Source organism: Copidosoma floridanum, unplaced genomic scaffold (genome assembly GCF_036245765.1).
Source record: "Copidosoma floridanum isolate Cflo_tuat_1 unplaced genomic scaffold, Cflo_Japanese_pri ptg000004l, whole genome shotgun sequence".
Classification (NCBI taxonomy): Eukaryota; Metazoa; Arthropoda; class Insecta; order Hymenoptera; family Encyrtidae; genus Copidosoma; species Copidosoma floridanum.
Genome location: NW_028321881.1, coordinates 19,652,742 through 19,676,230, shown reverse-complemented (window position 1 = coordinate 19,676,230; position 23,489 = coordinate 19,652,742). Strand labels below are relative to the sequence as shown.

Sequence of the window (23,489 nt, the reverse complement as noted above, 5' to 3'; positions counted from 1 at the left end):
CAACGAAGATTTTAGCCCAAGAATACAAAAACAAAACGACAAGTTTGCATGCTAGCCATCTGCGCTGAGGGTCATCTGTGTAAACTATAAGTTACTTATGTTCATAATAAAGTTCCAAAGCTTTACCTAAACATCGAAACTTGCTAGAATTATTATATTTATTTTGCAATCTCAACTTGGTATGTGTTCATATTGATAATAATTTTGGTTACACGTGTCAAAACTATACTTAATAATTTGCATTAACACAAGAAAACTACGCAAAATTAAATCACCGTAACTGCAGCCTCCATGTAGGATATATCGTAAATTTTTTTTTCCCTAATAAAAATTACATAAAATTATATGTAATTACGTACTTCACGATCAGAGATGAGTACAGTGATTTATTGATTTTACTCATCCTCATTGCCATTAACTGTAGGCCATCGGATGCGTCGAAATAAATACTTTTTTCATGCTATTTTTATTATATAACTTGTTACGTAAATATTTTGTATTAGCAACGCTATTCCGTTATTTCATTATACCAAACAGATAATTTTTAATGATATTGTTATGTGGCATTCTCGGTGTGGGAATAAATAGAAGCGTGACTTGTTGTTGATTTATGCTTTATTAGAATAACTTATATTTGAGGGAAGTTGTGCGTGAAATCTCGTCTCGCGGACTTTGTCCTTACGCTTTTGCGTCTCTAGTTGATCTCCCCTTCTTTCTCTCTCCCTTTCCTATCACTTCTCTTATCTATTCCCCTATCTTTCAGGCCCAAGCCAGCAGAGGCGCATGCACGCATAGCTATATGCTATCGTACGTAACACGTCCAAGGCCGCAACGCCGACGTTCTCGGCGGCGATTTTCTTTTTGATGTGTATATCTGTGTTATGTTGTTTGTATTGTATAGCATTTTCCGGTTAGAATAAGGAGGGTGGTTTGAAGCGCTCTATCCCTATTTCCTCTTCTAGTTTAATTCGCTGTATTTTATGTGCATACATTGTTTGTTTATTGTTTGCACGTTTCCCTTCTACAAAAAATTTATTCTAGAATTCGCTTAGTTACTTATATTATATAATCGCCTAACTACGTTTTTCTTGCTTTTTATTTATGTACATATGCACTATACCGGGTTATGATAACAATTTATTCTCGCATTGGATAATAATTAATGTAATCGTCAGTTTCATATTTTTTTTTATTTTTTGATGTCAAGGATGTCCAGGGTCAAGGTCTTACTGTGTTCATTAAATTTTTTGTTAATACATTTTTTTTTCGTTGTGATTGTTTGGACAATTATTGCCCCTGTATCAGTACGCCACTTAGATTTGTCTTGATGACTTCCTGTAAAATTATTGCTGGTTTCAATGCCAAACTATTGTCCAGTGACGTCTCGTCGGCTCTCCGACTTGTATTCTTTCGCTTGTTACCTGAAATAATTTTATAACAAGTCAGTAGCAGAGCCCCCCGTGGAAACGGCACTTAAATTCGACCATTGTGATAAGAAAGAGAAGACAAGTTGAGTTAATATGCTGAATCTTTGCACCCAACATGACAGGGTAAAAATAGTTTGTTTAATATTTATCATATGCTAATAGATTTTGCCATTAGGTTCTTATTTTTTTTAGCACCCCTTTTACACATATATTTTTCTGGCCTCATGTTAAATTATTATTTTTTTGTAACAACTCTTTTTTTTGTGTGTACAAAATGCTTATACTAATTTTCTTATTAAATATACCATTGTTTTTTTCCTTTTTTTTTTTGCTTACATTAGTGGATTCTCAAGAATGTGTTGATTGCATACACGATGTAATCATATACAAAATGTGTTTTTTTTCTTTTCGTCCGATGTCAATTTAAAATATTTCTCAGCTATAATACATATTTGTTTCTTTCTCTGATTGGTGATTGTGTACGTTGCTGGAAGGGAAATTTATAAGGAATTTGTTGGTATTTTGGCGTCAATTTGTTTTTTTTTTTTTTTTTTTTTATTCATTTCTGTATGACTCGCAAATATTTGGTTGTTTTGTCACTGGATACATACTCTTGTCAGACAATACTAGGGTTTTTGACTTCCCTTTACGTTGTCATAATCGAGCTGATTTTTTTTGTTTTTTTTTTTTTTACTGGTGTGTATCTCATTTGCCATGGTAGTGCTAGCATTCACTGATGATATTGTGTAGTGTTTTAGTAGCAGGGTTGTTCCATTTTTCTGGCAATTTATGTTTTATGTCCACTGTGGATTTTCAGGAATTTTATCACAGGTGTCTGCTTAAGATGTTCTGGCTTCGTTTATGAGAGTGATGACTCATATTATAGGATTTTTCCTATATAACACGAATGTATGTACATAAGTAATGAATGATTACGTTGTTTTTTTTTTTTTTTTTTTTTTTTTTTTTTTTTTTTTTTTTTTTTTTTTTTTTTTTGTTGAAAATTATCCCCTATAGGCTCCGCTATGTTATATTACTATGCATGTAGATGCTATTGTCATTGTCGTGGTGAAATGCTGTCTCAGATTTAATTGTGATTTTGATCCCTTATACAGTGGAGGAAACCTTATCTTATATAGCTTCCAAATTAAATGTGTATGAGTATTTCTCTTGTTCAGTTTTATTTTAGTCTCGTTATATAAACGAATCTCCAGAGTTTCCAGTAGTTGTTGCCATCCTCTGATAACCGTTGATTTTGAAAGTATGTAAGGAATATCGGGATTGACCATGAATAGAGTACTTGACGGATTATAGCTAAATGCGCAGTTGGTGAAAATTTTTCAAATGCAGCTAAATTTCTCGATTACTAAAATCAGGATAAATGAAAAATAAGATTTTTTTTCATTTGTTAAAGCTTTGCGTGTCTCACGTCCTTTAAAATCTACTATTAATACTATTCTGAAGTGCATCACATTTAATCGTAATTGTACTTGTAAATATTTTGTTATTGAATCTCGTTTTTTGTATTGTTGATAAATGTTTTTCTTTTGATTGTTTTTTTTAATATATAAAACAATAATAATTATTATTATTTACTTATTTATTAATATTCATATTACATTTTTTCTATGGTTTAAAGTATAAACATATAATATTCTTATGATAAACAATATTTCTTATTAATTTTTTTTTTTGACAATGCCTTTTCTTTTTAAGGGTTACAAAATATCACAACTCTATCTTTTATCTTATTACTCATTTTCTTGTAAGTTGGATGTTGTACAGCCAAAAAAATTTCACATAAACATATTCTTCTCTTTCTTGTTTTTTTTTCTTTGCCTTTATTTTGCGTGTGCATCCAAAAGTCACAACGAGAAAAAGTTTTTTGTTTTTTTTCTTGGTATTTTATCAATATTGTTCCTTTAGGAAAGGGGGGTGTTAATTGTCTAAAATTCTGTTGGTTACGTAGTTATCAGTTATTTTAAATTTTCTGTTCTTTTGATTTGTTGTTCACTCTTTGCTCGTCTAAGGGCCGCGAATTAACAAAAAATAACGCTTTTTCCTATATTTATTTATACACGTACGTTTCTGTGTATCCTGTCTTCCTATACGATATACTATATCGGTATACTATCTTTATCACTCTTATACTCTGTGTTGCTTCTGTTATTATTATTATTATTATTATTATTATTACTATTATTATTATTATTATTATATTACTATCATTATTATTATTAACATTATTAAAATTCTTATAACTATTGTCGTTGTACTCTCTTCAGTTAATGGCTTACAGTCGCTTTACGGGTCTGGTGGGGGTGGTGGTTCAGGTGGGGGCCTTATGCGCTTTTCGTTGGGCTCCCACACTCTTTCTTCCTCTCTCTCACTTTTTTCCTCGTTCTTCGTATCCCATGCGTTCTTTTCATCGTTCCCTTCGTCTTCTTTGTTTACGGCTAGGTCGTTGCTATTCCCTTTAAAATTTCCTTCTGTGTTATCTCGAGGTTCCTGGGTATTAGAATCGTCGTTTTGATTCTCATTATTATATTTGGGTGAGTAATCGCCGCTAGTTCCTTCTATGAGGGCTTGATAGTGTTCGTTTCCAAGATGCATGTGTTTAAATTCTGCGTCTTCCCCCCCCCATGAATTGTTGGTATACTATTTTATCGGATGATACTTGTAGGTGTATACATATGTTTGCTTCATATTCTTGTGAAAATATAAAGGCTCATTCTTTATCGCCGAATTCATGACTGTTATTTAATATTTGTTTGGCTCCTTTTGGGTCCTCATATTTATTTATCCATTCTGACCCACGTAGAATTTCTTTGAGCTCGTCTGTTGATTCTGTCAATCCGTACAGAAGTTTTAGGCGATGAAACCGACAACTTCCGTCTCTAGGGACATCGATCATTATTAGCTGTCTCTGAGGTTCTGCGCATTGGGTCCCCACTACTCGAATCTTTGCTTTCTCTTCTTCGTTCATTGCGATTGGTGTGTTATCGCTTTCCTATACATCGATTCTTATGCCCTCTTTTCCTATGATGTCTTTCTTCTCAACATCGATTGAGACCTTTGCTCGAAATCGATTGGTTGATTCGTCAAGTATTGACCTTAAATTGGTAGTTTGGCCTTTGTTATTATCATACTTATTGTTTCCGCCGTTGGGTTCTTGTGTATCTGGCGGTTGTTGGCTCTCATGTTCGTTCGGTGCCGTTCGGTTTTGTTCGGTCATTTCTGTCCTCCACTCGTCTACTTGCTGTCTACCTTTAGCTCTACTCTCTCTCTGGTCATGTACCCCTCTTTTATTTTCCGATTTCTCTTTACTTTCTTTGTCTCTGTCAGGTGTTTTTGCTGCTGCCGTTTCCCCTATTGCCTTCCTAGCTTTCCGCTCTCTTTCTTTCTCTTCTCTTTCTGCTACCTCGCTATTTCGCGCTAGTTGGTAACCCCAATGTTTTTCTTGCTCGGTTTCCCTTTGCGTTGCTGTCAGTGTATCACAATGCGCTATGATAATTTTCTTTGAGTTGTGTGGTTGCTTGGCGGTGTTGAAGAAATCTGCTATTTTTCTATGTTGAGTATCAAACTGTCGTTTACCGGTTCTGTGTTGTGTTTTATCTGTTACACCCTTGTTGATAAATGGTGTGCTCGTCGTTTTTACCCCTTTTTCCATATTTTTCTCTTTGCACATGTTCGCCAGTTTATCGTCCGCTAATCCTTGCGACAGAATTTTTTTTTATCGTTTACCGCTGTAAGGGTGTTTTTATCTGCTTTATCTTTTAGTTTTTCCGTCATTTCCCGTTCTGATTCTGTGTCTGTACTACTGTAGCTGTGGGTACTTGATACCTGTTCGCTTTCTTTAAGTTTTCTGGGCTTCTTTTTAATTGCCTTCTCGTCTGGCTCGTCAGACGTTTCGATTTTTACTTTCCTGTTCTTTCGTATTAGATTCCTCTTCTCTTCGTACGCATTTTATATATTCGTGCTGGTGGTGCATTGATGTCTTCGTGATTGTCCCTTTCCTGTTTTTTCGCAAGCTCGTACAGCTCCTGGCCTTGGTAGTTCTTGGTTTTCTTCCCCTTCTTTGAGTACTGGATTGCGAGAAAGAGCATCTGGTGCTTTATTTTTCTGTCCAGGTCTATAAACAACATCGAACTCATATCCACGGAGTTCTGCCTTCGATCTTGTGAATCTTAAGTCCGGTTTCTTCGATGTGTGGAAATGTTTGATGGATTCATGATCAGTAATGACTGTAAATTTGCGACCGAACAAATATGGCCTGAACTGCTCCTCGGCGTACACTATCGCCAATAATTCCTTGTCGTATGTCGGATATCGTAATTCACTGCCCTTCAAGCATCTGGATGCATATTCGCAAGGGTGATCTTTGCCTGTCTCTCCCTGGCTAAAAATTGCTCCGATGGCGTAGTCGGATGCGTCGGTTGTTACGATAAAGGGTTCGTTTATATCTGGAGCCTTTAGCACTGGCTTACTGCGCAGGGCGTTTTTAAGTTTTATAAATGCATGTTCTTGTTCTTCTTTCCATTCAAATTCGGCTTTTTTTCTTGTAAGCTTTGAGAGAGTTTGGGCTATTTTTAAGTAATTCTTGATAAAGCGTCGATAGTACCCCGCCAACCCGAGGAATTGTTCCATTTTCCCCGCATTCGTTGGTTTAGGAAAACTTTTTACTGCTTCAATTTCTTCCGGATTTGTTTTAATCTGGCCGTTGCCTACAATATGACTTAGCACTTTCACTTCCTCTCTAGGAATTGGCATTTTCTTGGTTCTATTGTGAGGTTTGCATCGGCTAGCTGTTTTAAGAGCATTTAGAATCTTATCTCGTGTTGTTTCAAGTTTTCTGCAAATATCATGATGTCATCCATATATACCTCTATCTCACGTCCTTGTAAGCCTGCTAGGGCTAGTGTTATCACTCGCATGAATGTACTTGGCGAGTCTATGCATCCCATCGGCATTCGTTTATATTGGTAATGTCCGTCTGGTCCTGAGAACGCAGTTTTATGAGCATCCTCCTCGTGAATCTCTACTTAGAAAAACCCGCTCTTCAGATCTAACACGGTAACATATTTTGCAGCTGCAAAATTTTTCAAAATTTCATTCTGGAATGGCAGTGGATAGCACGTACCGACTGTTATTACGTTCAATAGTCGGAAATCTGTTACGATCCTCCAGCGTTTTTCTTCGTTTGGTCCCACGTTTTTCGGGACAATCCACGTATTTGAGCTACATGGGGATGTCGATGGTTCAATTATTTGTTGCTGTAGTAGTTTCTCTATTTCTACTTGCATCTATTCCTTTAGTTTTATTGGATAGCGTACCCTTTTAGTAACTATGGGCTTCTCTGTTGCCGTTGTTATCCAATGCTTAAGTAAGCTTGTAGCCTTTAGTGGCTTGCCGTCAAGGCCAAATACGAACAGATTGTACTCTATGTGATCCCGGATGTGGTTTAATTCCTCCATGTTCCAGCCAGATGTATAGACGATTTCCATTATTTTGCTTACTCGAGCTGCTATATCCGATTTCTTAATATCTTTGAAATTTTTAATATTGCTCTTTATATCATCATTATTTTTACCGTTTACGGCATTTCGTTCTTTAATAATTTTATTATTTTTTACCTTTCTATCTGACTTTTTAGTGTTAAATAGCTCAATCATGGCTTCGTTTAACCTTGTAGCATCGTCCCCAGCGATGCTGAATGGTTCCGCCCCTTGTCTGGTTTCACATTCGAAAACATTTACTTCCGGTACTGGCACGTCAATTTGTTTGTCTGTTATATTTATAATTTTCGCATATATTTTTGAATATTTTTTTTCTCCTATAAAATTTCTAAATAAGATTCCCTCCTTAATATTTTGTAGAGAGCCCTATGTATACATATTTTATACGTGCAAATATTATTTTTCTCTATTTTGTGGGGATTCAAAAATTTTTTGGTTTAAATAAAAGATTCTGGTGCCTTTCAATTCTAAATAATTTTCTTTGGTGCTTATGAGGTCATTATACAACTCAAAAGCGTCCCAGCCAATAATGCCTTCCGTTTCTATCGAAAAGGTATCGGGGACTACGTGCAGATTCATTATTATACCGTTAAGAGGTATTTTAGTCGTCCCTAACGTGCAGCGTGCTCCGTGTGTGACGCCTGTTATTCGGACTTTTTCTCTACTCTCTATATGTGTGTCTGTCGTGAGACAACATTCTTTTATAATTGATACTTCGGCACCAGTATCTACGTAAAATTTTACGCTGTAAGATTGCAGCTGATTGCTGTTTAATATTACTGATGGTGGTGTGCTTCCAGTACTCGATATATTTACCTTACGGAGAGGTAGGTTCATGCTTTCACGGATTTTTTTTCCGCCAGCTAAAGGGCTACTAGTTATAAATTCCGTTTCAATTTGTTTTTTTGTCAGCATTTTCAGCCGTTTGAGAAGCCTGTTCAGAGTCTATTTCTAGCGATGCTTTAATTGTTTCTTTTCTCTTATACTTTTCTTTACGTGATGTCTTGCAAGCTTTACCTCCGATGCATATTTCATTTGACTCCGCTTGCTCCTTTTCTTCAGCTGACTCCGTTTCGTTTTTATGCTTTATTTTCTTCTCTTTTCTCGGGGCCTGCTCGGCGCTTAGGGAGCACGACGAGGGTCCGGCGAGTTTAAATGTTCCGTGCTATGCGTGGATATTTTTTTATCAGGTGCATCATTTGTTCCATTCGGAGATCCTCTGTCGTTATAATTTTCATCCCTTTTATAATTTCTGTTATAATTATAATTTCCTCTATAATTATTGTAGTAACCATACTGGTTGTTGTAAATGTTATTATTATTTCTTGAGTAATCAGCGTTTCTGCTGTAGTTATTATATCTGTTGTAGCCTGTATTGTTATAGAGGTTCCTTCTATAATCGTTGTTATAGTTTTGGCTATACGTATTAGGGGGGTAATTATAATTATTCCAGTAGTTGAAATTTCCTTTCGTATTTTTCCTGTTATCATTGTTGAATTCTTCGCGTCCGTCGCTTTGATTTATTCTCCTATTCTCTGCGTCTCTTACTAGTGTGCGGCATTCGCTTGTATAGTGCTTCCTGAGTTTGCAGTAAGCGCAATTTTTATCCCTTACGTTTTGTTTATCTTGTGACACCTGCACTGGTGGATCATTTGCTTCTATGTCTGGGTTTTAAATTTTTTTATTCGCTGCGTCTGCTGCTAATTTTATACATACTTTTGTAGCATGCTCCCCGTATTCATTGCAATATGAGCAATATTGATAGTCCCCTGTTATTTTATTTTTATCAGTATCGGTATGTTTGCTGCTAGGTGACTTAGTGACGACAGAGTGTTCTGAATTGGGCGTTCGTAATTAAAATTTCCTGTGTAACGTAGGGGTACTATAAATCGGTCTTGGGCGTTTAAGTAATTTCTATTTACCCAACCTGACTCGTCTTTTCCTGCAGAATGGAGTGGTGCCGCTGTGTTTTGTCTGTAATAATTATTGTCGTGGTTTGTGTTGTGAGTGATGCCATCGTTCTTGATTTCTTGCTCGCCTTGAGCTACTGGGGTTCGCATTTGTGTTTGACGCCGTGTAACTTCTCCGTACATCTGTTGTTATAAGGGATGTTTTGGTTGATTAAGTGTAAGTATTTGATTTGTATATTGTTGCACCACTTGTGCCTCTACTTCTTTTATTATTTCGTGTAGATTTGTGTCGTGTTTCGCTCGTTTTTTATCGCTAGGTGGATTAGTGACTCGTCGATTCATGTTAGTTGTCGCATTTTCACGTTCGGTGTAGGGAGTTAATTTTTTTTTTTCAAATACGAGGGGTCTATGTATTTCTGTGTGGGATGGCGCATCAGTTTCATTATCGCTTATGTCTTGTCCATGAGATAACTGTCCGCGTTTTATGCTTGGCGTTAATTTCCTCATTATTTTCATCATAATAAGCTTCTGTTTTTTGCTGGCCTTCTGCCACTCTGTCCATGATTACGGATCATCTTCTAGGTTAATTTGTATTACTTTGTAATCTGTGTTAATTGGTCCTGTTTCGTGTATATCTGTGGACCTCACGACTTCCCGCATTCCCCTTCCCCGTGTTTTATTTGTTTCTACGTCACTTATAGTGTTGCTTTTAAGTCTCTTTTTTTTTGTAGTTCGTCTTGTGCTTTTCTAGTTCGTATATATATTTTTTCTAATCGTAAGACGCTGTCGTTTCTGTGTATTTTGTGTTAGCTTGACAGATACGCGCACTCTATTGAGTGTTAGTCAATAGTATCTTTTTTGTTTTTGTTTTCGGTTAGCTACTCCTTGTATGTATTAATTATTTTAAAAAATTTTATATGGGGTGTTTGTCGTTTATATATCGGTTATATGTTTGTGCATGCAATTATGGGTTGCCACTTAGGTCTTTGGATGTTGTGATTTAGAAATAATATCGATGTATAAGTTTTTTGTTGTTATAGTTGCGTATTTCTCTCGGGGGTTGTAAGTATAGTAAATACGGGTAACGAAAATTCACTTACCAGATCGCCGTGACGGTGGTCAGCATAACGATAATCCCGTGCATACTTATGAATCCCTTTCTTGATCCTTCCGGGAGTTGCTCAGCTTCTGCCTTCGCTCGTTGCCCCTTTCTCCTGTGCCGTGTATCCGGTGTTTCCTCCGTGGCTGTCGTCCGGGCTTGGCGTATTGTGCTTTCTTTTCTTTGTCAGTATTTTTTTGAGGCAAAAGAACGGTAGCTGCCTCTAATGTCCTGGTTTATTGGTCCACTGGCTTGATATGCAGTTTTTTTCTTGTCTGGTATCCTTGCAGTATCGAAGATTTATCCGATTGTATCTTCCTGTTCTCCTTCACTTTTCAATTTCCCTAATATTGTGGCACTTGACACGCTGAATTTGGTGCCTGGCACTTTCGACACTTTTTTTTTCTTTGCGACGAGCGATACATTCTTTTTATTTCTTTATTCTATAACGTTAATTAAATCGAGAAAAAATTAATTAAAAAAACAATTTTTTTCGTTCCGCAAGACTAATTGATTCCCGTGCACGCGACAGACTGTACAAAATTTGTATCTGTATCCCACTTCTGACACTAGCTATTATGTGGGATTCTCGGTGCGGGAATAAATAGAAGCGTGACTTGTTGTTAACTCATGCTTTATTAGAATTACTTATATTTGAGGGAAGTTGTGTGTGAATTCTCGTCCAGCGGACTTCGTCCTTACGCTCTCGCGTCTCTCATTGATCTTCTCTTTCTTCCCTCTCCCTTTCTTATCACCTGTCTTCTCTATTCTCCTACCTTTCAGGCCCAAGCCAGCAGAGGCGCACGCACGCACAGCTATATGCTATCGTACGTAACAATATTAATATAAATTACACATTTTAAAACTCTGAAGAAATTATAAACATCCAACTTACGAGATAAAAAAGCCGAAGACACAAAAAAACTTAATTTTATTTCAATAATATCAAAAATAATCTTTCCTGAAAAAGTATGACAAACATCCAATTACATATGAATATTTGTCTAGAAACATACATTGTATATATTTTGGTTTGTATTTAGATTTCCAATTCACACCTTGTAGTTATTGACACCTTCGTATGCAAAAGTTATGCTGTGTATAAAAAACAAACCTGATTACATAAAATACATTCTAACCGTAAATTTATACAAATAGTCATCCAAATCTGTTTGAAATACATAATTTATATACAGACAAAAAAAATTTAACAAATTATTAGTATTTTTGTAACTACAACTACCAATTATTTCCAATTGAAGCCTAATTCACACTGTTTATTAATTTATAAACTTTTTCTTAGACATGATTCAGCTGTTACGAATAAGAAAATTATTATTTAACATCATAAACGAGCTTGCAAAATTCTTACAGCAAGTAGCTTAACTTAAAGAGTCTTAAAATGTGATGAAGTAATCTGAACCGTAATAAAGAATGATAGATCGAAATGGATTTTCTGCTTTTTAGTTAAAGTAATGCTATTTTTAGACGTACTTTTATGAAGCTACTTAGCTTTACTTTAGAATTCAGCTATACTCTTTATCAAAATAAATTACACTCCAATCGTCAGCGTGTTTACTGCTAATTACTATAAATACTTAAATTTTTATCAGTTAAAAGAATTAAATTATTATAACAGAAAACAGTTTTGTAAAAAATTGAGATATGCTATCTAATTTTTATTGAGGTTTGATACCACTTTTTAATTTATTGACAACCAAAAGATTAATAATAAATGAAAAATTTTAATTAATAAGTAATTCAAATAATTTGGAAAATTTTTTGAGATAAAAACGTATTTTAGAATACTGGATTTAGTATTTATTAAAAAAAAAGAAAACTTCGCAAGGCTTTAAAATGGGATGAGAAAAATATTTTTAGGTTGTAAATCATTCTGAAAGTTTAATAGTTTTTATTAAAAGCAGGAAAAGCAGTTATACTTCTTAGAATGGTTTGTAGGGTCAATGCAACAAAGAACCTATTCAAACTAAGCGAATGTTGATACATTTTAATCATTGTGTCAAGAGGTGCATATGTATGGATGGTGGCATTTTTCATACAAGCACTCTATACCCTCCATACATACCCTTTTCTTAATATCCAATATACTTAAGATTTATTATACTAAACCCCATAATTTCTTAATCAAAAAGTTTTCTTTAAGAAATAAATAAGAATGAGAAAAATATCCTTCCCGGTTGCGGATCGACCACACAACCTCCTGATTACTAGTCAGTTGCTCCACCATTTGAGCTACCGAGTAGCTGTACATTCACTCGTGACGTAAGTTTCGATAAGTTTCTTATGCTTATTTATTTCTTACAGAAAATTTCTTTAAAAAAAAAAATGTAGTTGAGTATTATAAATCTTAAGTATATTGGATATTGAGAAAAGTACATGTATGGAGGATATAGAGTGCTTGTATAAAAAGTGCCGCCATCTATGCATATGCATCTCTTGATACAATGATTAATACATATCAACATTCGCTTGTATACCTATTGGTCGTATTACATTTCTAGTTTATCGACAAGTATGAAAATCATTTACCTACAATAATTGTATGGTCGAGATTTCCTAAAGCTAAGGTGTCCTTGCAGTTGGATGAATTCTTATCTCGTCCAAGTTTTCAGCACAATAAACAACATGGTCACGTTTGAAAATTTTCACATTTTCTTTTTATGAAAAAAAAACTGCAGAAAACCAACAAGCTAAGAATTAAGAATAAAAGAATATGCTATAAATTCACGTACACAATAATTGCGATTTTTACTTGAAGAAATTAGGTCCACGATTAAAACAAAAATGCTCACTTGCGTACTTTTAGCTTTAGGTGATTTGGTAATTTAAAAGGCTTTTACTTTTATACACACGTTGCCGTGATGTTTAAAATTAGAGCTAAGGGTCCGCACGACTGGCTCTAGCAGCTTATAAAAATACTTGGGCGTAAGCGTACACACCAAGCTTACAAGTCGTGAAAGAGCTTAAAGGAACACCGTGTGCTCTCCCTCGTAGCGCTACGAGAAGTGAAGCTGCGATTAAAATTTTTTTTAGGCCCATCATAGGCGTGGCTCTCGTTGCAACTAACATTTACACGGCTATCATTGCGTCACTACGTTTTAATGCTCTCTTTTTTCGACAGGCTACAACAACAATTAAAATTGATGATAATAATGACGACAATGACAACGACGACAATGACGACTATGTTCTTACCAAAAGAGGGAGAGCACGGTTCTTCTGCGCTCGCGCCACCAGCTGAGAGCACCCAAGAGAAGTCTTGGATATTTCAGAACACTGGTTTATGGTGAAGCTCCGAAACTTTTCCTAAAAATCAAAGCTTGCTATGATTATTACAATTATTTCGTAATATGAATTCGGTATTTATTTGTGTTGACAATATTTTTTATTACACGTTCCAAGACTTCACTTTACAATTTGCGTAATTGATTATGTACTAACAATTATACATTATCCAGATCGTATGACGTTACTGTGATATGTACAGATAAGAGCGCGTGTAACATAAAGTTATAAGATAACGTTGTCGAGAAGCGAGTAGAGCAGAGGGATTTTTTACACAACTTTTTGATCAATTAAGCTTATTTAAAGAGCGAAGATGATATTGTTTGTATACAATTTATAGAGGCATTAAATATTTATGAACTTTCGAATTCTTGATAGTCAAGTGGTCAAGCGTGTTTGCGTCATAAGTGGGCTTTGGTTAGCTTAGGTTCGATTCATTTGTGTGCAGACTTTTTTCTGATATAAGTGTATAATGGAAGTTGGAGTTAGTATTTACAGAAGGGAACTTACATCTTTACGAAATATTTTTTTATTCGAATTTTATCTTTAAGTATCGTGAAATTAAAATAAATACTTTGAGATATTCTTATAAATTGAAATTGCTGAAAAAAAACTCTTGGCGAACTCTAAGAGAACTCAAAAAAGGGGACGTAAGTGGGGTACTGTACGAATACTCTAGGAACACTTTGTAAGTACAAAAACAAGTTTGTTTGTAAATTCACAAATAATTCTTAAAAAAATGTTGATACTGGCAGGATTATTTAGTAATTTTTATTGTCATTCTCACTTCATCTTTTTTGAGACTAAAAGTTACAAAAATGCTATAACACGTCAACTTTATTCCGTAACTTAAAGTTAAGGAATTCATTTGATTTCTTCTTCTGTTTTAAAAATTGCTTCCTTTTTTTAATGTTTTAAAACCTTGGAACTTCCATTTTAAGATCTTTACTCCCAGAAAATAAGTTAAACAATACTTTCTTGCTGAAACCATTGTGGATTACGTATACCCTGTTGTCGAAGTAATTTTCATTCAGTTATACAAAAAATTAAGTTGAAACCAAGATATTTGGGAAATAAATTTTGTGGAGTCAACTTTTGGTAGCAGTTTCAATATCTTTAAAAGGAAAATTGGCCTGATAGAAAAGTACAGGTCTTTTTTTTTGATTCATTGGAAGATATCAGAATTCAAGGAAAATTGCAGAGGTTTCCTTGTAATATTTTATTAACAGTTTTTAAATTATGTAATTTTTCTGTCTGTTCTTTCTATTTTAATACTTAGTTTATCTCTTCCTTTATTATCATAATGAAATGTGTACATCAGATACAGGTACAAATATAAAAAGTTACGTGACAGTTGTGTATTAAATAATTATTCATTATATGGTATGACTGTTAGTTCATCTGATGGAGTTTTTTAATTACTAGCACTTGACTACAAAGTTTCTGTCAATCACCTGTAATCTGCAAAGTTTTTCTTGTTTCATACTAAATGACCGTCATACATCTTGACAGTTTCACTTTAGAATTAGCTAAGTAATGGATTTGTACGTCAGAAGTTTCTTTAAGTTTTTACAAAGCGTCCGTTATCTACCTGCCAATTTCTTGTCATATACTTACTCTTAACTGCTAGAATACATCGTAGGCTACTGCTACATGTTTTCTGTTAAGTATTTATATAGTATAAATTTGGATTTCTTCTTATAACCTCAAAACTCTTATTACCTTGCAACGTAGTTTTTATTTAAATCTTAAATAGTTTTACTTATGCACTTAACTGTTGAGGTAACGTGAGTACAGGATAAAAGACGGGTATCGGTAACAAAATACTCGTTACGCATTGAGTATACACTGGTGGTCTGGTGATAGAAGTGAGAGCTCAGGCGTGTCAAGCGTTTGTCTGAGCCCTACTGCTTTGTGCCGTTTCTTGCAGAAAAATGTAGTCTGATAGCTTGCGTGCGAGACATAACCATCGTGTTTCTGTAACATCTTTCCTTTTTAATAAAAACATCAAACTTTACATCAAATTACATATGTAACGCTTAGGCAGATTTTTATTAGGCATCAATTGACGCTGATTTACATTAGTTGCGCTTCAGCCTTGAGTGCCATTTTTAGGACCCCACGTGATTAGCCCTGGTCCAAGGTACTTATCCGAGTTATCTCCCATATCGTCAGATAAAATATTAGAGCTGTTTTTGGATATTAGAGCTGAAATTGGATGTCATTGTCTTTTTTAATGATATCCGAAATAGCAAACAGCTATTTATAATATTGATGTTATTACTTGATGGGTAAGTATTATGTGTAATCAGTCAAATTATTATTATATTGACCTCCACCATCTAAATTGCGCTATCTAAATTTTTTTAAATTTATAGAAATGTCGCGCTTATTTTAATAGTGAAAATCGCGGGAGTGCGAAAAATTTTTGTCAATTAAAATTACAAAGCAGTGAAAAAAGGTATCCGCTTCGGCCAGGAGTCGAACCTGGGCCTCCTCCTCGCCAGGAAGGCACGTTAACCAATTTCGCCACCGAAGCCTCGGCAGACACCGTTCTCTATTTTTCTGCTTAGACGTGTCTTAGGTCAAACGCTCTTATCATAAATATTAATGTTATTACTTGATGGGTCAATATTATGTGTAATCAGTCGAATTATTATATATTGACCTCCACCATCTAAACTACGCTATCTATATTTTTTAAACTTATAGGGTATTCCCATTTTTTACCTTCTCAGTCCAGCCAACATGACGTTTACCTTGGATATCGGGTGAATTGCTCGCTTAACGCTGATGTTAAATTAAGTGAAATCGCAACAAATTTTTATTTTATCTGAATTTTTTTTACCACGACAATTGGGCTATACCAGTTAGTAGGGAAACTACTTTTTGCTTTACTAAACGATCATGTCATCTTTTTAACTTACTCAAAAATGGAATTACCACAGTTCATAAAACTGATAGAGAAAAAGAAACGGCGTCTTTTTTAAGAATTATTTTAACGTTGATTTCAACAAATCTCAATTGTGGGAGATTTAGACTTGAGCCGTTCATAAGACCCATATTTAACATCCCGGCAGTTGCTATTACTTTTTTGTCAGCACTAAGAAGAATGCTGTTCTCGGGTAAAACTATATCGAGCAAGGCTTTACCATTGCATCTTTTAACCATAAACGTCACTTGCGTACTTGTGTCAATAACTAATTTATTCGCAAACCCTTGACTTGCATGTCAATCGTAAAGTTCACGTCACTTACCAGCGACACTAATGCATACATGAAGTTACTGCGAGAACATTGTTTTCTTCTTCTTCCTCTTCTTCTATGCTGCGTACAGTACTAGATATTTATGCACCCTTGCAGTGACCCACCTTCTGCCAAGGTTTTTGAATTCGTTGCTCTAAATCAGATATTGCAGTACATTGAAAGTAAGAGAATCTTCGATTGATTTCAATCAGGTTTTAGGAGATTACATAGTTGTCATACTACCCATATTCGTACCATGGATGACATCAGGAGGGCCATAAATAACAAGAAAGTCACTCTTCTGGTGTCCATTGATCTAACCCGTGCCTTTGACCTCGCAAAAGTGGATTTGTTAGTGAAAAAGCTTGTAGCAATTGGTTTTTCCGATACAGCTGCTATATGAGTGAAATCATACTTTACAAATAGGACACAAACTGTACGTTCACCTGATAGTGAGCTGTCGCAGACCCTGTACAAAAGCTCCGGTGTCCCTCAGGGCAGCCTCCTGGGTTCTATGCTATTCTCTTTGTTTTTAAATGATCTTTTAGCAATCCTGAGGGATTGCAACTACCATGTATATGCTAATTATGTCTGTTTCTACATCAATGGCAGCTTCAGTGAAGCAAGGAACATCATTCCACGGAAAAATAATATCCTTACCAGCATTTCTGATTGGGCTAACTTTAACGGCCTCATAGTAAATCAACGCAAGACTCAGACAATTTGGTTTGGTACTAGAGGACTAATTAATAAGCTATAAATGTATGGCATTCTGCCATTATTTGATGACATTTCATTCAGTGGCATTAGTATCGAACCCAGTGAGACTGTTAAACTGTTCGGTATCACACTTGACAGTTCTCTCACATGGAGAGCACATAGTATCTCAATTGCCAGAAATTGTTACTCTGCACTAGCTTGGCTTAGACATTTTGGTGACAGCCTACCTAGTAATACCAGACTGTTACTGGTTCGTTCACACGTGTTTCCATACATGGACTAGCTTTTTGAGTTCAAGTCGAGACCTTTTAATGCTGTTGGCCAGCGAAGCTCTGATGCTCTAGAACGGCAAAAAGTGCGAGCTGACCTTGATGTCTTTAGGCACTTGTTTACCGTTGGGGCGGCTACGGAATGGAACCGTTTACCCACTCAGCTACGCCTACCATCAATCACTTGGAACAAGGATTGGCTCCTCAAAGTCATCAAGGCATGAAATAAACGTCTAAACTCTTAGGTTTAACTTCCTCAGCCTTAGCTAACCTTAGACTTAGTTCTCATTGTACTTATTTTTTTAGTTTTTATTACTATTATTTTTATTTACTACAATCTTTTCTATTTTAAGACGCATATGTCTCATACTAAATATATTACAGGACAAATTAGTCCTTATAAACGCTGTAGGCTGTTCAGCAGCTATGTACACTAATCCAAGGCTATTACGGACCTATGGTCCCTAGCCTAATAATAAATTACTCTTACTCTTACTCTTCTGGAATTTTTGTGATGTAGCGTTTATAGCGGGGCAGTTCTTGGGGATTTGGTATTGGAAATATGCGCATCTACAGCACAGAAAACTTCTGATAAACGCACTAGAGAAGGCGCCGTTTTCTACTAGCGTTCTTCGAATCAATTGTTTTTGGAGCAAAACGTGTTGGCTTATTCCTACGTGCAATTTGGACAATTGCTGCTTTCTCAGTTGCACTCTGAGTAGTACGCATAATCTTGCTCTCTGTTATTTCAGCTTACTTAGCTGTGGTAACTGCTTTTTCTAATGTCAAGTCAGCCATTAGCTGCAGTCTTTATGATGACATCGTGTCACCCAAACTGATAACAACTCTATCGCCGATTGATTTGTCCTTTAAAGTTCCATACTCGCAGGTGTTGGTGAGAGTGTGTAACGTGGTAACAAAGGCATAAACACTTTCATTCTATTGCTAGACCCGAGAGTAAAACTTGTAACTTTTAAATATATGATTTTTTTGGCAAAACAAATTGTGTTAACTCATCTTTAACGTTGGCAAGAGCCGTTGTAACTGTTAGGTAAAATCTGCTGTAAACAAATTCTCTGACCTCAAGAAATCACTTCATTTCCGTTCATTAACTAATTATTTATTACTTAACGACGGTGTGTACCCTTCTAAAAAATATGAAATTATCTTTAGTACATACTGTGTAGGGTAAGTGTACTTTATTTATCCAAGAAATATGGTTCAAAGTCCCTAACTTTGAGAAATTTCAAAAAAACTTAATAAATTGCTTTGTGTTTGTTAATTAATTAATTAGCTGTTGCTAATCAGCGATGTGTTACTTTCCAAAATCTTTTGAGTTATCTAGAGTGGGTATTGCTTGGACGAAACGTACTTTATTTATTAATAAATTATTATTTGGAGTCATCAACAACGAAAAAGATAGGGAAAACTCAAGAAATCACTTCATTTCCGTTTATTAACTAATTATTTATTACTTAACGACGGTGTGTACCTTTCTAAAAAATATTTAACTATCTATAGTATATACTGTGAAGAAAAGACATACTTTATTCATCAAAGAAATATTGTTCAAAGTCCCTAACTTTGAGAAAGTTAGAAAAAAGTCCAGAAATCGCTTTGTTTTCGCTAATAAGTTAATTAATTGTTGCTAATCAGTGATGTGTACCCTTCCAAAATCTTTTGAATTATCTAGAGTAGGTATTGTTCGGACGAAACGTACTTTATTTATTAATAAATTATTGTTCGGAGTCATCCAATTCTGTTTGGTATTGTGACCGTCACGCGGCTAGGGGAAGCGGCTAGTTTCAGCTTCATACTTCTCGCCTATCATGTACCAAAGCAAATCGATTTTCTCTGTCGGTGTTTCTGTAAAAAGGCTAGCTACGGAGACTTACTTCTTGAAGCATTTGATCTAAGTTAGCCATGCCTTCGGCTTATTAATGCTGAATTCACATGGAGGCTGTACTGAGGGAGCGTTTGACTGCGGGCTTATGCTTTGTAAAGCTTGAACGTCATTTGTCGAGTGTACTCGTAGTGCTTATACAATACGACACAGTACCAGGAAGGTTTTTACTTGAAAAAAAAAAAAAAAAAAAAAAAAAAAAAACACAAAACAAACAAAATGTATGATACCTAGCACGTAGCTTGCATGTACGCCCATTCTTAAGTTAGCCGCGATCGCTCCTTATTAATAAACGTATGTACACTCACGATCAGATTGAACGTTTCCTGTCTGCTTCTGTTGAGGTAACGTAGTTACAGGATGGGGTATGCGGATGAGAAACAGTACTCGTTACGTATAGAGTATATACTGGTGGTTGGGTGGCAGGGCGAGAGCTGAGGCGTGCTGAACGGTGTATTTTTCTAGGCTCTACTGCCTCGTGCCTTTGCCTGCAACAGTAAGCAGCGTGGCAGCTTTCGTACGGTCCATAGAGATAATCCTCGCACAACATCAACCAATACTCTTTAAGAATCTGCATAGCCTTGCCAAAATAATTAGAAAGTTTTTGATACTTTTTAGTTTACATTATTTTTATTTCTTTAAGTTCCACTACGAGAATTGCTAGCCACATTCTCTAATTATAAGATATTTCATAACGATCAGAAAACTGATATACATTCTACATCGCACTATCTGCAGGTTAAAATCATGTGTCAAAAATACTCTCTGTTATAACAAAAAATTGTCTAGTTAGGTGATATAAATAACATGAAGTTGACACCTGTGATTTAAATTTATTTTTATTAGGCAGTCATCATCCCAAAACCCAGAGAGTTAGCTAACGTGTGAGCTGATTTTTCAAAGATACACACTAAATATTAAGATCATCTACAATACAACTTTTTTAATATTGTTTTTATGTACTCTTATGGTATGTGACGATAGGATAAAGTTATAATAAACTACTTTTTCAATGAAATTATAGTTGACATCTATCGGTTCTAATATTTTTATAGATGCATATCAATGTTAAACTGCAGATAGCAGCAATATTTTGCGTATGCAATCTAGTATGGCGTGAAGAACCAGGAGCAGCGCAGCGTCAAAGTCGCTTGAAGGAGTTGGGTTTATATAGAATTCTGTTGCAACTACGGCATACAAAGGACACGCAACTATTTGATAAGTAAGAAATAATAGACTTAATCCTCTTCAACATATTTATTGGCATAACTTATGAGACTACTACCTAAAAATGTATTACTAAATTATAATTATTTTTAGCTACAAACATTTTACGTAAAATAATTATTCGTTTACATGACAAATAGATTTAGCACATGTTAAGACTGGAAGAGTAGTAAATAATGATACATTACTAGGGTGTAAAGAATGTTCTTATCAAAGGTGAAATGATAGTTTTCGTACCTACTGGTGTATATCTGCAAGGCAAGCACCAGATCTCCTTGTGGTTGCTTTGGTTGGATGTGCACTAGGTGTGAATTTTATTTTACATACTGAGTGTGCAGTAAACGTCCAAAGGTTAAAAAAAACTCTTAAAGTAGAAAAAGTACAATTTTTTGAATGTGGACAATCTTTGCATCCAGTAAATGACTTTACGACCACTGGCAAGAAAGAACTTTTTGGTACTCTAGGTCTATTTTGCAATATGCGCCCTGCAGATATGCTTTGCATCCTCAGACCTCACTTTGCGCCCTTGAATTACTTAATTCTTCTCTTTTTACAAGAATTAATTTTACTTTACGCCACTGGCATAAAAACTACTTTTTTAACCCGAAACGTTTTTATTCTCACTGCGAATTCCATTGCAATAAAAACATGAGTCGATTTTTTTTTTTTTTAACCTACGACAGCATGCAAACAGATTCAGTACTTGTCCTTAAGCAGACTTATCCTTCGATATTGTCGTTTGTAACATTATCTCATTAATCTTTTTTTTCTGAATAGTTTTACAAATCATTTAAAATAGTATTAAATAAGAATTTCTTAAAGAATGTAATAATATAATATAATGGCATTCTCACCGTCAAACAACGGGTATTAATGGTGGAAAAAGTTGTTGACCGTCTTCTGCACATGCGCAAATAATAGTTAAGATATATTATTTTCATTTTATTTAATGTTTTACGACTATCAAGGTAATTGTAATATGTTTAACTAAAGATAAGACAAGGAGGAATAATTCTTAAAAGATTAACTTTACTAGTTAAAAAATTTTACGTGAGATTCTGGTAATAGCTGGAGTTTCAATCAATAAATGGTTCTATTGGTCTCGTTATCTCATTTTAAAATTAATTAGACTTGTATTTTCACTGCTCTACTAGTTTGATGATGTAGTTCTTCTTTTAATTGCTACAACTAATTTTATGTAAGGTAAATGCCCCTACCACAGAACGAATTTTGGTATCAATTTACCTTTATTACAGATAAAAAAATTTTTTTAACGTTTAATCATGAAATTTCGATCAATAATGGAGGGTTATCTATTTTTAAATGTAGGTTGCTGTTTTATATCAAAATTTAAGCAGAATTCAAAAATTTATGTGATAAATTAGAAGGTGATCAAAATGTACATTAAGCGGAACGTATGCAGTAGTAAGGCAGCGGTGTTCTGCAGTCATTGTCCCTATCCCGAAACACGACTTGAAATCAATATGCATAGAACTTTTAAATTATTTATGTGTAATTTCAAGGTAACAATAAATAAGAGGGGGTAAGCTAAGGTAAAATATACATGATTTACTTTTTATTTTATAAATTTCGTAATTATTTCTTTTTATTACTTAAAATTTTTGTTTATTCTTATTACCTTTTTACATTAGTAAAATTTTTTTTATTATAGTTTTTGGTAAATATAAAACATTTTCATTTTGAGTATATTTTAATAAAAAATCTTAAATTCAAATAAATTATTAACTATTTACGGCTTTTCTGTGATATTTAATAAAATAGCTTTAATTTGCAAGTCCAACTCTTTCTTTTTATCATTCTGAGACTTTTCTTCTTGCAATTTTTTTTTTCCCATCACCTCTTTCGTGTAATATTTTGATTTCAATCTCTTTGATTTCTATATCTGTTTTTTTAACAACTAAATCTTTCTTCTTAACTTGCATCTTTTTTTCAGCTTCTTTATCTTCCTTTTGTTTATGGATGGATTCAGCACAGATCAGATTTGCATGCAGCGACAAATTTTACTTTTTCTTTGGCAAACACTTTTCAGGCAGTACAAAAATGTTGTTAAACATTTCCAAAGGTTTATTGCTTTCGTGTATGTTGGATTGATTTAAAGTGTTTGAAACAAAGTAAGAGAAACAAAGAGAAAGATATTTTTTGAAATTCTTGTGCGGTTATTGAAAATAATTTATAGGGGTATATAATACCAAGTTAAGGTGCAGTATTATATGCAACTGTATCTCAGGAGAGCTTAAATTTAAAGGCTCTGCTTGTTTTTTATTTTTGTTTTTTGGCACCTATTTTTGCCATTTTTGTATACTTAAATCTTAAATAAATAAGTGATACTTTTTGTTGAATAGAGTTTTAAGGTTAAGTTTTATGTTTTCAAGTTATTGTGATTTAACATTACTTACCAATCAATTTAAGATGAACAGTGACAAATCTGATCTTATTAAACAAACAAATAGTACTTTAAACACTGCGAAATTGTTTAATACGTTATAATAACGACTAGTAAAGTGTGCTTCACGATAGGGACAAGATTTTTTTTTTTGCAGGTAATGAGGAATGCGTTATTTTTGCTGTTTCTTTTAATCTATATTTTGACCGACAGTGAACATGAAACGGAACGCGCAAAAATTAATAAAAATATTCAGTTTTTTATCAAACTATACGTATAGATCTAAAGTATAGCTTCAATACATGCAAAAAAATTTGACTCTGAGTTCATATAATGCTATATAATTATTACAGCATGGGTAAAGAAATCCTTTCTCTTCATGATAAGTGTCACTTATTCTCATGAATTTTAGATGCAAAAAGTGCACGTTCTAAAATTATTTTTTATTTACTTCTTATATCGG

At 34.5% G+C, this 23,489-nt stretch overlaps 1 protein-coding gene and 1 non-coding gene across 2 annotated transcripts in view; one reads left to right on the top strand and one right to left on the bottom strand.

The window, feature by feature from the left end:
* LOC106638913 (armadillo repeat-containing protein 8) overlaps positions 1 to 23,489 on the top strand; it is a 447,393-nt gene that overhangs the window by 317,871 nt on the left and 106,033 nt on the right. Inside the window, exon 7 of the mRNA XM_089597970.1 lies at positions 20,451 to 20,617. Coding sequence (XP_089454096.1) covers positions 20,451 to 20,617 — 167 coding nt within the window. The remainder of the gene's footprint in view (positions 1 to 20,450; positions 20,618 to 23,489) is intronic.
* Positions 15,725 to 15,797, bottom strand: TRNAA-GGC (transfer RNA alanine (anticodon GGC)). Its single transcript has one exon. It is a non-coding gene; the product is annotated as a tRNA-Ala (tRNA).